At 35.8% G+C, this 15,324-nt stretch overlaps 1 protein-coding gene across 6 annotated transcripts in view; it reads left to right on the forward strand.

The window, feature by feature from the left end:
• LOC105340866 (protein unc-80 homolog) overlaps nucleotides 1-15,324 on the forward strand; it is a 31,263-nt gene that overhangs the window by 11,795 nt on the left and 4,144 nt on the right. For 3 of the 6 annotated variants that reach the window (XM_011447102.4, XM_066076561.1, XM_066076563.1), the window contains exons 24-55: nucleotides 193-379; nucleotides 942-1,070; nucleotides 1,566-1,801; nucleotides 2,483-2,569; nucleotides 2,836-2,919; nucleotides 3,219-3,287; nucleotides 3,396-3,494; nucleotides 3,589-3,685; nucleotides 4,333-4,454; nucleotides 4,784-4,861; nucleotides 5,076-5,183; nucleotides 5,294-5,338; nucleotides 5,644-5,828; nucleotides 6,140-6,269; nucleotides 6,426-6,494; nucleotides 6,685-6,795; nucleotides 7,132-7,242; nucleotides 7,337-7,494; nucleotides 7,603-7,722; nucleotides 8,110-8,320; nucleotides 8,542-8,621; nucleotides 8,778-8,901; nucleotides 9,021-9,060; nucleotides 10,923-10,978; nucleotides 12,347-12,529; nucleotides 12,633-12,753; nucleotides 12,902-13,126; nucleotides 13,628-13,723; nucleotides 13,843-13,931; nucleotides 14,234-14,396; nucleotides 14,614-14,748; nucleotides 14,973-15,161. In XM_011447102.4, the coding sequence (XP_011445404.3) occupies nucleotides 193-379; nucleotides 942-1,070; nucleotides 1,566-1,801; nucleotides 2,483-2,569; nucleotides 2,836-2,919; nucleotides 3,219-3,287; nucleotides 3,396-3,494; nucleotides 3,589-3,685; nucleotides 4,333-4,454; nucleotides 4,784-4,861; nucleotides 5,076-5,183; nucleotides 5,294-5,338; nucleotides 5,644-5,828; nucleotides 6,140-6,269; nucleotides 6,426-6,494; nucleotides 6,685-6,795; nucleotides 7,132-7,242; nucleotides 7,337-7,494; nucleotides 7,603-7,722; nucleotides 8,110-8,320; nucleotides 8,542-8,621; nucleotides 8,778-8,901; nucleotides 9,021-9,060; nucleotides 10,923-10,978; nucleotides 12,347-12,529; nucleotides 12,633-12,753; nucleotides 12,902-13,126; nucleotides 13,628-13,723; nucleotides 13,843-13,931; nucleotides 14,234-14,396; nucleotides 14,614-14,748; nucleotides 14,973-15,161 (3,937 nt within the window). Of the gene's footprint in view, nucleotides 1-192; nucleotides 380-941; nucleotides 1,071-1,565; nucleotides 1,802-2,482; nucleotides 2,570-2,835; nucleotides 2,920-3,218; nucleotides 3,288-3,395; nucleotides 3,495-3,588; nucleotides 3,686-4,332; nucleotides 4,455-4,783; nucleotides 4,862-5,075; nucleotides 5,184-5,293; nucleotides 5,339-5,643; nucleotides 5,829-6,139; nucleotides 6,270-6,425; nucleotides 6,495-6,684; nucleotides 6,796-7,131; nucleotides 7,243-7,336; nucleotides 7,495-7,602; nucleotides 7,723-8,109; nucleotides 8,321-8,541; nucleotides 8,622-8,777; nucleotides 8,902-9,020; nucleotides 9,061-9,871; nucleotides 9,928-10,922; nucleotides 10,979-12,346; nucleotides 12,530-12,632; nucleotides 12,754-12,901; nucleotides 13,127-13,627; nucleotides 13,724-13,842; nucleotides 13,932-14,233; nucleotides 14,397-14,613; nucleotides 14,749-14,972; nucleotides 15,162-15,324 lie in introns of those variants that run through there. The other 3 variants (XM_011447101.4, XM_066076562.1, XR_002200997.3) reach the window with 3 other exon arrangements.

The raw sequence follows: 15,324 nt of genomic DNA on the forward strand, positions 1-15,324 counted from the left end.
TGATTTAAACATTGCTTATTAAGTAACAGTTTCCATACATGTAAAATGTATTTGTAAAATCACAATATTTCTGAAGCAACAGTAACAATGTACATTGTATAAAATTTTGTAAAATCACAGTGTTTCTGTTGGGGAGCTGTTGTTTGATAATTAAATTCAGTATGTATTGTAAAAACTGTTGTTGATGTGCAGAAATCCTTAGTGACAACCACTACAACTCGGCGTAAAGAACAACAGGAGATGATCCGAAAGGCTTTCCAGGCAGAGGAAGAAAGGAAGAGGGTGGGGCGAGAACGCTTCCCCATGACGACCATCCCCGTCAATCATCTGGCGGCCTACGAACCGGCCATCCATCATGCCAGCGAAGAACACGAGGAAGGTGAGGCGATATTGTACAGAGCTCGGGCATTTGGTAGTGGGGGCATGCCGAGGACTTCAGGGGTCAAGCGCATGACGGCTAGGATTTATGTACCTCCCAACTGCACTAACTGAGTTTCCCCCCTGAATTAATATTTGTTTTCCTGTTGTGTCTTATTCATTTGTCTTTGACTAACTGCATACTCCTCTTACAATGTAATTCTTGAAATTTCTTTTTTCTCTCTGTTTTGTGAATCGTTGTGATTAGAGAGGAAACCTTTTACATGGTCAACATTAACTACAGAGGAAAGGAAAAAAACCAAATAACAGAACTAGACCTATAGTTTAACACAAAATTTACCCCACCCCTCCATTTCCCCCCTTTTCACCAAGTCTAACATGCCTAATCAACCTAGTCATCTTAGTAGTCAACTAACTGAATTAACCTCTGACCTCCACAAATCCATACGCACTCTGACCCTTTACATGTTGACCTCACCGGACCATGACCTTGTAGAGTTTAACCCATGTTGTACTGCTTGTGTGATGTTTAATGCCACCCGCTTGTTATTTTGTGTCAATAGCTGTGATGACGGATGAACTTAGCAACCTGGCTGCACGGCGTGTATCAATGGCTCCCTTCAATCGAGCTAACTTACAAAGTCGTAGCATGTCTTGGAGGAATGGTAGTGTCTATTGGGCAAGGCTGGAAGGTACTTAACATTTTAAAAATGATAAGCTTTTCTAACCGTAAAGCATCTGTTTTTAATTTTGAGGGGTTTCTTTTTTTTTTTTTTTAACTTTTGGTAAGTAGCATGGATTTTTAATACCAGAAAGTTCACAAATTAAAGATGATAAGGACTAGAGGTAGGAAATTTTAAAATTTTAGAAGTTAGAATTTCCTCATTACCAGGATGGCAGAAAACTGGTAGGTGAAAAATAAAAACTGTTTGGGGTGAGATCAAAAGTTCAATGCCTGACAAAAAACTAAATTCACATACTAGGCAGTTTTCATCAAGACCCCCACCTTCTTTTGGAAGATTCAACTACTTCCTCCCCCCTCCTCCCACAAACTTCATGTATATGAATTAAGATTTTATCTGACATTGATCTTTTGATCGCCCTCCTAAGTACACCAAAATATCCAACAAAATATCCATACATTTCTTTTTGATGAAGACCCCTGTGTGACTGTTGTTTTGGTACAGGGGAGGAAGAGCGTGCTGAACACCTCCACCACATGCAGCAGGCCCAGACGTTCTTCCCGTCCTGTATCTGCGCGGCGGTCCTTCCCATCATCCACCTGCTGGCGGATGGAGATGTGGGCGGTGATGGCGTGTCCGTCAATGAGGTCGCGGAGAAGGTCATCTGGAACTGTATGGTGGAGGACCCCGTGCTGTTCCTCAGGCATTTCCTGGAGAAACTCACACACAGGGACAAACTGGTAAAAATGGGACCTGCTGTCACCAGCATTCCTCATCTTAATTCTCAGCCTCAGATCTGGCCCCACCATCACCAAAATTTTCAAATCACTCAACTTAGTCCTCAACTCAAATCCTTAAGTTAAAGGAAAATTGCATAAATTTGAGGTAAAAACTCAGACTTGAGGCTAAGTAATGACTTGAGGAAAGTTGAGGACAGTGGGGCCTGAGGTTTTATACTTCAAAATTATGCGCAAGTAATTATAGAAGTTGAAGTGCAAGATGCATCGAGATATTTCGAGATATATGTTGGTGCAGCAGACCTGAGCTCTGTGCCTTGAAAGTTTTTTTTTTTTAGAATGTGTACTTTTGTATTTTAAGTAATTTTATGTAATGTTCAGGAAATGTACTGTATTAGGGATCGTTCTCTTTAAAGAATATTAATACTGTACGCCTTTGTTCTGATGAGAGGTCAACACTTCAGTGTATCAATTCTGAATGTTTCATAATAGGTTGTAATAGGCAAAAATAATAGGCAAAATTTTTAAAAGTACATTCATGTTTATTATATAGGAAAAGTTTAATTTTAAAGGTTAATTTTTATTGTTTCCTTCCTTCTCTTGAGGGTGTCAGCGAAATATACATTTATGTCCTGTCTGTGATATTTTTACATACTGTATACTTGTAATTTTTTTAATTTTTAGGAAGAACTGCTATTTTTGATGAGAAAACTTGTGCTTCACTACAGAGAGCTTCCTGCTCAGATGGCACATGCTTTGTATAACTATCTGGTGAGGAAAATATCAAATAACACACACCATAACTCAAAATTTGAAGAACAAAAAAATGCTCATATCATACATTTATTAAAAATAGAATTTCTTAATCATAATTCAAATACAAGAAGAAAATATTCCATAGCAAGCTTATTGAAAAATTGCTAATGTATAGACATTATTGACATTCTATCTAACCACATCCAATTATCAAAAAATTTAAAATCATGATATAATGTACTTGTTTTTACATGTAAATGTAGGTTTGATTTGTATTGTAGATAGGGTATGTGATGTTCTATGTGAGGTCCCCCTGTGCAGGAAGTCAGGAGGCCATAGCAGGTGCCCTTGCTCTGATCTGGCAGGTTAGTCTCCACAGAGAAATGTTTAATATGTAATATTACAGGAAGACAAAAATACATAAACTATGGTTAATCATGGGAATGAATTTTTAAGAATTTACATGGTATCAATAATAAGTAAATTTGTGGCCAATTATCATTGCTATACAATATGCTATAAGATATTGCACTTTAATAAACATTTAAATTTTGTGGATCAACTCAACAATAAAATTGACTAAATTTGGTATTCAACAAATACTAGTGAACTACAGTAAATGGGATTTATGTTCATGTTTGTGATGTATTGTCTGCTTTTACAGGTCATTCCCAGCGTTGATGGCATTTATTTCAAGGACTTGAAGCAAACACTGAAAAAAGAGCAATGTGATGTGAGTCTTTTACCATAAAGCAATAAAACATTAAGAAAATTGATGCATATCTTACAATGTACGAGCATCATATGATAATTGGTTTATTATATTTTTTCTTTTATGTAGCCGTATATCTTGATTTCTGCCAATGTTCCCAGTGCCAAGAAGATCTTAATTCATGGACCTGATGAAGCTAGTATTCCATCACAACTGCCAATTCATGAGGTGTGTAAGATGACAGTGATGTCAATATAATTACCAGGGGTATTTTTTTGTTATTGTAGTGAAAATTAGCTCTAATTTTTACTTTCAACTATAGGACACCCAATTCTCTCAAATCTTGCAAGACAGTTTGGATTTCTTTAATATTCCCGAAGAGGATTATCCACTCTATTTTCTTGTGGATACCAAATCAAGTAAGAGAACTTTCGTTGTTTTTATTTTGTAAAAGTATAAAGGACTATATATGATATGGACCTAAAATGCCCCCTAAAATGAACATCATCATTTTACTGTAATTCTTTGTTTTCTTTGTACAGATATATATGTGATGTTTTATCATAATGTTCATTTTGATTCAACTGCCCACAATTTAGAAATATGACATTGTAAAGACAATTTTTCCCTGCCATTTTTAGCATAAAACAGCTTTGTTTTTAAGCAGTTTTTCTTTCAGAAAACATAGAGTGCATGCTTGAACAAACAAAATGATTTAATCAGAGATGTATCTAGACAAGGCTAATAAGTGACAAAAAAATTTTCCTTGTTCAAGCATGCGCTCTATATTTCCAATTCATAAAAAGATAAGAAAAATGTCAATTTCTGACTGATTTTGATTGAATTATAGAAATAGCATCACTTCTGACCTCATATACTGCCAATGGGTGCAAATAAATAAAAAAAATAGGTGAAAAATATATTTAACATCAACTCTTCTAAAATATAACATAACATTTTATTGCACCAGAAACACTTAAAAAATTTGCAAATTATGGGGGCGAAAGTACCAGGTACAAGTATAAATTTCCATCCATGTTTGATAACTTTCCCTTTCCATTTCCAGATCAGATACACAACCTGAATTCCTATGTCAGAGACTTCTACTTCTTCCGTCGGAACTTTTATCCACAGCTAAGTTTGGTTGCCATAGATCCAGATAACGCAATGGCCTCCCTGGAAAGACAGGTGAAATAGAATTACTCAAACTTTTTCCAGTATTTATTATAAATGCCAACTTTAGATTACATACAGACGTCTTTACTTGTATAGATATGACGTGAATTTATATTTTTTTTTGATTTTATAACATAGAAATGAAAAAAAATCACCAACTAAAATGTTTATGTTCTTGTATTACATGTACGTGTACTTGTCTTTTAAGTTACTTAGCAAGACATTTACAGGTGTATGCATGCAATTTTTTCAACAAAATAAATTTTTTTTTAATCATAACATGTAAATGTACCTTTCTAGTAGGCAGAATTATCTGTAATTGTTTGTTTTTAATATTCCAGGCCTTCACATTAAAATTTGTAGAGATAGGGAAAATCTTATTTACGACCAATGTGTTGAAGAGCACACCACTGCATAAGGTACATAAGTTTATAAACCAGCTATAGTACAAACGTCTCAGTCTATTTTAAATTAAATTAATATCATTTTCCTCTGTGATGATGTGTGTTTTAATGAAATAAATGTTAAATAATTTACCATATCTTACTTATCTTCATAACATAAAACAGTTTACATTTAAATGTTTGTTGTTTTATTTATGTTTTATGGTACATATACTTTTTTCCTTCACAGATTCAGAATCATGTGAGTTTCCTTCATGAGGAATTTATGAAATTGCCTGCTTTTCCTAGGAAAGCTCTGGAAGCTGAGTTCAGTTTGTACAATGGCAAAGGGGGCGAGGCAAGTCATACACTAGTCCCATTGTTGAAGTTGTATAGTTATAGAAAAAAAAAATACACACATTGTCTTTTACCTGTAAAATTTCATTGGTTTGTTTTTTCACATTACAGGAAATATATGGGTTGGACACCTTGCATAAGTTATCTTGGGTCAAGGTAAGTAAAAAGAGCTAAGTACAGAACTGGTATATATGTACCAGTACATTCAACATAGCATAATGTAAAACAAGAGATTTAACAGCAAGCCAAAATGGATTGAGCTTTTACCAAATGAAGTAATGAATTGTACTTCCTGGCACATGTAATAAGTTATAATGTTGTAGTATTAGCTACCCAGTATATGGAAAGTTCAGTGGTAGAGCTAACTAAAAATACAGGGGTCCTGGGTTTGATTCCCAGTCCAGTCACTTACTATTCATCTCCTTCCTGTATTACAACATACATGTATTTTATTTACTCAGCTGATAGACACCCTGTTTTCGTCAATGACCAGCTCCTTTGGCTGGAACAACGACCTACAGCTGTTCCTGAATGTTATCAATGGCTGCATCATTCTCCACTGTGAGGACACCGCTCTGCTGCGGTTCTGTCTGGCCTCGCTGATCAACACCTCCAGGCACTTCAAACACATCTTCTCCATGAACGGGTCAGTCTCTACCATGTCTCATAGCAGCAACCACATTCTCTCTTTTGATTTCCAAGTGAATAGAAACTGTACAAGCAGAAAAAAGACTTTGTATTTTCAAACAATTGAAATATAAAGTATACTTCTGTATACTGTGTTTTCTTTAATGATGTAATTCGTATTTTTTAAACGCATGCATAGTGAATTTGAATAAATACATGAACTGGTACTGCATAATACGGTAAATGATATATGTGCAATAATGCATCTTTAAAGCATGGATTAGTACATGTATATAACATGCATTTGTAAATTTATGTCATTCATTGAAGGTTTATGCACATAATGCCCACCCTCCTGAAGACATACAGTAACAACCAGCCGAACCCTGTGTTGTGTCAGGCCATAGAATTTGTCTGTAGACAATTCTACATACTCCACCGCAAACCATTCATACTCCAGGCAAGTCACCATATGCTATAAAAAAATGAATTTGTTTCTCAGGCACTGGTGCATTGTGTCAGATGCTGCTGCATTGTTAAATTTTATTGCCAAATTGGAAAAGAAGGCAATTGCTCAATTTTTTCTTTTACATTAACCATATGTGATCTGTTACAGATGTTTGGCAGTGTAGCCACCATGTTGGACTTGACTTCCAAAGAAACTGGGATGGTTGACTGCAGAAAGGTGATTACAAATAACACAGTTCAAATGTAGAGGGTATTTGTAAATGTACCGGTATATGTCTATTTTGTAAATTAAAGTGATATTTTCCGTTATATCTGATAATGTGGTCCATATGCATGTGTAATTTCAAAAGAAGAGTGAAGAGATACATGTAAGTCCTGCTCTACAGTTCCATGTTTTCTATCTTCAGATTCAGCCAGACTGCCTGTTCAAGCTTCTTCTGTCCTTGGAGAAGCCAGACTGTGCCGACAACCTGAGTATCCTAGAACTGGTGGACGGAGCAAAGCCTCTCCAAGCTCTGGTAGGCTGACTCTATTATCATATGTTTTTGTTGCAGACTGAAATGATCAGAAAAATTATTACTAGATGCCTTATTTTATGCAAGTCCTTAATTCCGAAATCCCGCTGTTTTTTTTATCAAAACACAAGAATATTCAACTCTCAAAAAGATAAAAGCGAGATGTTAATATTCACTAGGGGTGGTTCTCGGATATTCATTCTTTGCGTTTAATTAGAAATCTACTTACAGAAATTTATGGAGTTATTAATGAACATAAGTTTCTTATTCATTTATAGGAAGAATGGTAATTATTAAGGTAACAAGAATTTTTATCTTTTTACCTAAATATATTTTTAGGACTTCTGTTATGAGAATGAGCCAGATCGGCTGACGATGATCGAGGTGGTCAACTTGTGTGTGACTGTGATAGCATATGCCCCCGACTCATTCAGAAGTGTGGAGATGTTGGTCAGTACATGCAGAAAATTACCGAAATTATTTCAATATATCAGATAGTTGGTTCAGTTTGTGATAAATATTCATATCAATATTATTTTAACAGACCATTCTTGAGGTGGTGGTTTCTAAGTACGTCCACCACGTCAGAAGTGAGACGATCCGAGTGGATAAACCCCATGCAGCCCAGGCCGAGGTGTCAGCCATTATTGACGTAGGAATCGCAATGCGGGCTCTCATCAGCTCCTGTGAATACTTTACCAGGTTAGCGAAATTGAAACCTCAGAAGTGGTGAAATAAAGTGGTACATGTACATGTGGTGGTGATAGTTTTATCGATATCACTATTATTTTTTCCTTGTACATGATATAGGAGTATGGCCTTACCAAGACAGATAGAAAATGAGAAAGCCAACCCCAAGAGTGTGACCAGCAATCACTCTCCTCTGGGAGGAACGAGTTACTATGACGACAGGGAAGACTCTCATATCAGGTGAGTTCAAAATACGTATTCTTATGACTGTTTTAGCCACTCAGTCAGTATAATTGCTTTTATAAGCATAAGTGTGCATTTTGATTTAACTCCATCTATTGGCTTGGCTTCTATTGCTGGTGTCTATCACCTTCTTGAGTGGATGGGAGTTGTTAACTTTACGTGGATTGGACAGCGGATTATTACAGGGTAACCACCAAATCAAACAGGTACCGGAATGCATTCGCTGGATGGAATGAGAAAATGCTGACAAAGTGTCTTGTCTTAGGACAAACATTTAATAATCACAGAAAGGCTCAAACCAGCAACCTTTAAAATACTGGCCTAACTTGAATGACCACTTACATGTAGCCATAAATTCTTTCAAAACTTTGATTTTTTTTCCAGTCGCCATGTGGAAGAAGGCAGAAAGAGACAGGAGACCGAAGACACAGAACTGACCAATGAATTCAGGAAGCCCCGCGATTTGTTTCTGAATGTGATCGCCGAGTTCTACAGCACCTGTCAGCCGCGACTGAAGAGTAACGAACTGCGGAGGATGCTGGTGGATGCTGCATCGCGTCCTCCCACGGAACTACTGGATCACAGATCTCACAATGTATTGCCATTCTCTTGTCTCTAACAAAACTGACAGAATCTCATTGACTGACTGTTAACTTTGCCAATCAGAGAATAGTATTTTTGTAATTAAGAATTTGCATTTTGTAATTGTATTATGAAGTTCGTCAAATATTCATGTGCATGCAGTGTATTGGTAGTATTGTAGTCGATTGATTTCTGTTGATGAAATTAGAATATTCACAATATATTTTCTTATAGAGGCTTGCAGAAATAGCCAACACACTGTTGAAATTGGCTCCATATGATCCCCAAACACTAAGTTGTACTGGACTTCAAAGGTACATGTATCATACTATCAGAATGTTACCGGTAATCACAATATTTGTCCATTAAAAGAACAAGTAGATATTTCTACATTAAGCATCTAAATTTATTCTTGGCTATAGATACATGTAATATATGCTCATAATTGTATCACAAATTTCTTTTACAAGGTATATGACAGAAATATTACCACTGACAAACTGGAAGCAAGAAGCTGTGAGGCCAGGATTAAATCTGATTTTGAGGCGACTTGATCGACTATTCAACAAAATTTCAAAAAAATCGTCCCTCAGGGTACAGCTTTCTTTTATCTATCACCTTGCAGAGCTATTTACAGAGTTCTTGGAAGTTTAACATAAAATTTAAAAAACTGTGGTTTGCTTTTATTTTTCAACCTTCTTTTTTTACTTTAGAGACAGGCAGACTGGAATGCTGCAGCAAACCTATTACAAGGTATGAAAAGCATAAATGCTGATCATTGTTGGTTATAAAAATATTTTTACCTTGAACTTTGTATTTCTTTGTAGAATTTGCATTTAATAATTAGAATAGATTAAGAATATTTTTGCTTCATAATTTTGTATTTCAAATCACGCCTAAGAAATTATCACACAATCTTTTTTGATCAATTTTGCAAACTACTTGTAGTTTTAACGTGCATTTTTAATTGTCTTTCTCTCAAGACGAAATTATAAAGCACTGCTTTTGTAAGCTCTATAAGTTAACACACAAATTCGTAAACTCAATTTTTTAACAATTTGCTCATGGATCAAGAATTTTGTTTATATGATCGAGGTATTGTCCAATCAATATACAATGTTTGATCGCTGAAATTGTGAGTTATCATTGTTTTCATTTTATAGGTAATTATATTTTTACATGACTCCATAAATTTGTCAGATTACTTGGGAAAAATTTCATTGTATATGTAGAACATATACATCATTGATATCTGCACAATCCAGACCAATGGCAAACATGAATTACTGGTTTTGTGTCATGAAAAAAGCTAGATAAATTGAAAGGTAGAGGGGGACAGGTCAATCCACACTTACAAACAGCACATTGGTAGCATATAAATGGCATCTTTTTAAGGTGTCTTTTCCAGTCAAAGTAGCGTTCAGCCTAGAAGGAAATAAATTTCCGTCCAAATATATCTTATTTACATGTACATTTTACTTACATGCAGTTACATGTACATATTCTACAGTGTATATGTACAGTTGTCAAGTGTTTAATACAGTTGATTGTGTACTATGTGTAGGGGTGTTCTACACCGTAAGGAGGCACCAGGATCTGGCTAACTACCAGCACACCAAGGTGACACGGCATGAAGGAGAATATTTCTATTTTCAGTCATGCTTGACCATGTCCATACATCACAACCTATCGTCTTGAATGCTTAGATGTTCCAAATCCATTTGATATTTTTTATGCAGATACTTTTTGTTTTTAAACTTATTAATAAATGATATTGTAATGCATACTGGTTCATGTAATTTTGATATTTTCTGTATTGGAAATTTCAAATATGTTTGGAACTCTATATTATTTAATTACATAATATGCTTTAATAACAGTGCAATATGTTAACAAAATTAAACAAATCCTTTACCTGACTATGTATATCTACATTGTATATCCCAGTGTATTAATCAAGTTTTGTGGATAATTTCATTTTATTTATTTGATTTAACTGCTCTGTTGAGTATATGCTATCTACAACAGAGATTTTTAAGAGAAACATGTATTCTGCATTTCATATGCCATAGTTTTTACAAGACTAAGTATGGTATCAAACGTATGTATGCTTACACAGTTAGCTGGCTCTGGAACTTTTAAATCTGTGTAACAATATTTATATGGTATGATATTACGTAGAATTGTGCATGGTGGGGATATTTTATACCAGTGGATCAGTGATGACAGAATAAAAGATATTTAGACCCAGTACAGGAAAAAATGAAATACCAGTTTAAAAAAAGAAGATTATTATGCAAAAATAAGAGTCACCTTGAGTTTGGGGGATTTTTTTTTCCTTATGACCCTTTAAATGAGTGATGTTTTATTACTTGATCCATCTGACATCCAACTTCAGTTTCAGTGAATTACTTGTTCCTGTGTATTAATCAACAAATTGTATCGCTTTCATATTACATGTATAGTGACATTAACATGTATAATACCAGGTACACTGTTGTACACATATGGTACTAACACTTCTGCAGACTTCAGAAATAATCAATGATTAACCAATGCTGTATTTTGTAACTTTTAATTGCCATTAACCTTTGATGGATTTGTCTTGCTTGAAGGTGTATATTTGGCACTAAAGACTTTCCAGTATATTGCCCACTTACCCCACCTAAAGGTAACACAGTTAACATGGGCGGTGCATGCCTGGTGGTCCCTGTATATATAGATGCTGTAGCCCTGGCATGAGAACTTCTCTTCCCCTGTACTGTAGGTACTATGTACAGTCTATGGTGATCAGTAGACAGTCTTGCATGCCCTAGCTCTCCCTCCTCTTTATACTGAGGTATTATGACTGAATATTGTCCAAATCTGTGAAATAGTCGAGTCCAAACTGGTTGTCAAGTTAACGTGAAGATTCCTCTTCATGTGAACTTTTTTTTTTTTAACTTTTGTCAGTAAACTGTAAGGTTTAAAGTGGTTGTTAACGTAAACATTTCGTTTTGTGTGAAAAAATTTATTTAGCCTTTTCCTAGCAGCAAGTTTTTAATTAATAGCAGTTTGAATGAGATGAGTGTGATAGTAGGGGGGGGGGGTTCAAATGGAAAAATGACTGGATGCAAGTGGGCATCTTTGATAGCTTTCTTCCGTAGTCAAACTTGATGGTGTCCTGAATCTTTGAAGCTTATCCTAATTGTTCCTAAATGTGCCAAGTTTTCTCTCTCTGACTTCTGTCTACTTTCCTCTGAATATATACCATACATATATCTGCTTCTGGAAAAAATATTTTGTATTAACACTGTGTCTGTGTAGACCTTGTTGTTGCTGCATGAGCATTTTCATTGTTGTTCTATTAAAATATAATAAAACTTACCATATTTGCTTAGCTTATGGAATATTACAAATAATATGCAGAAATTCATGGTTATACATGTATTTATATATATATTTTTCATAGATTATCTTTAACATAATGTTTCAAGATTCATATGTATAAACTTTTGTCATTTGATGAATAGTTTTGAAAAAAAGCCTGTAAGTTGCATTAAAATATATATACCTTGAACGGAATGTTTGAAGTTTAATGAACATTTTGACATGATTTACTGGTTCATTGAATGTTAATCACCTTTTATTTATTTGGGACAACTTTTTTTTTTGGGGGGGGGGGAGGGGATTTACTTGAGATAAAATGGTTTCACATTATGTTCAAAACCTTAACTTACACAAATTAAGACATTTATAGACTTGTTCATAGTTTAAAATATTTATTAATCGAGAGGTTCATGTGAATAAAAATTGGTTTTCGGTGTATACACTTCGGGTGACAATCTGTGAATATGGTAAAAAACTTACTCTAGCCATGTTGGTAGAAAATTGTAGCCTGACATTGAGTACTTGACTATAATAAGATAAAAAATATTTATTAAAATTTTTCAGGGGAGAAAAAAAATTCTATGTAAATAGTTTATCTCATTTTCTTCATTTCTTTAGAGTCATTTTAATGTCATGCATTTTTACTAAGTTGATGATGTTGTGTCTGCAGACATTTGTGAATGCACTGCTGGTGATTGTGTTGGCGGGTCCGGGGGCACCTGTTCTACCAGAGACCACCTCCGGAATCCACGGCAGCCACCGCAGCGAGTATGGAGCGGTATTTCACATAGTCCCACCCACATTTTGTTCAGCTGTGGTCAAACTTGTAGCAATGCAGATGCAAGCATTAGGGGTAAGCGAATCTAATTTTACAAAGCAGTATTCCTCTAGCTGAAAAATTTGGCCATTACATAGTTACAATGTACTTAGTATCCTGTTTATTCTCTCTTTTCAAGGACCAGTTCTCCTTGGAGCAAATTTGTGGAGGGAGTGTGTTTGCTTCTCATGACAAGTGTATCAACATGCTGGTCAACTTCATATTGCCTCTCTGTATCAGACTGGGATGTGCCAGAAAGGGTATCAAGTCAACTTGTTATGAATTCTTAGAAATTTTAAAGTTATTGTCATTCGTGTACAGAATTATACATGTATTATTACATGTAGGTATATACATGTACTTACAATAAGTCATGATTTGTTTCACAAGTTGTCTCATTCTTCGCAGGAGACACTCCCAAGTTGAGAGCAGACAATGTGACCTTTGCCCTGACGGTGATCCTGAATATTCTGTGTCCCCCTGCGAGGAACCCCCAACAGCAGCAGAACTCCAGCTCCAAGTCCACCATACATCACCTGTCCTTCTCCGAAAATCACCGCTGTAGCAGCTTCAGTCAGTCAGACAAGATCCACCGGCCAGAGAACCAGCTACTGCTCAATGTGGCTTATCTTGGTAATCAAGTTCCCTGTCTATATACATGTATACCATAATGTTTAAAGCAGGAGTTATATTGTGGTGTCAGTGTATATTGCAGCTTCTGCTGCTGAATGTTTCTTATGTAGTATGTCTAGTTTCCTGTCCAACAGTCCCTGCCCAGAGACTAAAGCAGGAGTTATATTGTGGTGTCAGTGTATATTGCAGTTTCTGCTGCTGAATGTTTCTTTAGTAGTATGTCTCCTTTCCAGTCCAACAGTCCCTACCCAGAGACTAAAGCAGGAGTTTTATTGTAATATCGGTTTACATTTGTATGATGCAACTGTTGTTGAATATTACTTCATACGTAGGGTGTCCAGTTCCCTTTCTAGGGTTTATAGCAGTTTTTTTCTTACATTGCTTTTGTGTTCAGAATTATGTCTATCCATGTACATGAACATATGTGAGCACATATATGATTCATGCATATACACTGTACCAAAATGTTTGTATTTTAAAATGACTTTTATTCTATTCTAGGTCTGGAAATACTGATGGTCTGTTTTGATCGAATTTTGTCATCTGAGTGGCACAAGGTCACAAAGGTCATACAGGATCTGGGGAGTAAAGGAAAAGGTAAAAAGAATATGGGCTAACTAGCAATGAATATGTTTTCTGATGCTTAAATAAGTGTAAAAGAAAACTAACAGTTGCATTTAGAACATTCATATTAACTTGATGATTTGACCTTGTAGTATCTTTGCCACTGTGGAGATTTGTGGATTTTCTGGTCACCCACAGACCATCTTGCTTCTTGATGCTTCATCCATTTATTTTGTATAAAGTAAGTATAATGGGGAACTGATCTGTTCATCTTTTTAAGTAGGACAGAATAAATGGATACTCATACATGTTTTTTTGTTTTGAAGCAAATATTAAGTTGGTCAGTCTTGGTGTGTCTTGTGAAGTAAGAAAGGGTTTCTTGTCAGTTTCTTCACATTCCAACATTGTTTTGTTGAAATTTTTGACCCTCCTATGCCTTTTCTGGAAGTTATAAATATTTTGGACCTTGTGAGTTTATACAAGGCAAAAAATAAAAATATGCATGTACATCAGGTGCTAGGTAGATGCTTTTTCTATGTACAGATGATGAAGATAAACTGTGACACGGCCCAGGAGTACTACCTACAGCAGGCCATTAAGGACAAGATGCAGGGCTTTTCCTTCTCCCATCCCAAGTGTTCAGCCACCGTGCTTCTCCAACTGGCTGTGGAGCTGCAGCATCTCAAAGAGGAGTTCTACAATGTGGGCAAGTGAACCATGCTTTGTACTCTTGCTTTCTACGGTGTTTAATGTCTACAGACTGGTAATGAAATAATGATTTCTTAGTGTTATTGGTCATTGTATTTGGTTATTTAAGGCACAGCATGAAGCTTGTTTTGAATGAAATGTCTTACTGCATTTTGAAAGTTGCTTATTACCTTTTAAACCTGTAATGCTAGGGTGATGTCTGCTTTGATTGACAGGTGAGGTGCGTTCCCAGGAGGCAGATCTTCCACACAATCAGTACGAGCAGCGGGCCAGTGTCACTGACGTGGCCATCGATCTGATTGGATTGTCCCTGGGACCAACATTAGCAGCAGGAGGAAAATTCCCCAGTGGTATAGGCTTTTCCTTCCCTTTGAATTTCATATTCATTGTATAAGTATTGTAATATTGCATGTGCAATACTTGATTCCTGTTATGGATATTATCACCTTTTGCTGTTGATGAAAATTTGATCAATATTAACATTTCTTTTTTAATAAAAGAGGTTTTATCAAGTTTTGGTCAAGAAAATAAATAATTACACTGACAGTAATATTTGATTCCTGATTTGTTTCAGCCACCATTTTGTCCCAGCCAAGTTCCAGCACAAGTCCACCATTCAAGGCCACCGCTGTTACGTCCAGTATTGAAAGCGACAGTCCGACTCATAAAGACAGGAAGACCAGCCGACGAATCTCTGCCAAGGAAAACCTCCACCTGTTGGACAGGTTCCGGAAACATCCCCTGGATGACATGTCCCCTCCAGGTAAGCTGTCTGTATCACCAATGTGTACTAGGTGTTATCAATTTTTGGTGTAAAGGGGTGGGGGTGGGGAAGTTCTTACATTGATGCATTTCATATGAAAAAAAGTTTGTTCGCTCATTGGTCAGAGTGTGAGAAAGGTTTGTCAGTGACACTAGGTTCTGTA

Source organism: Magallana gigas, chromosome 2 (assembly GCF_963853765.1).
Source record: "Magallana gigas chromosome 2, xbMagGiga1.1, whole genome shotgun sequence".
NCBI lineage: Eukaryota > Metazoa > Mollusca > Bivalvia > Ostreida > Ostreidae > Magallana > Magallana gigas.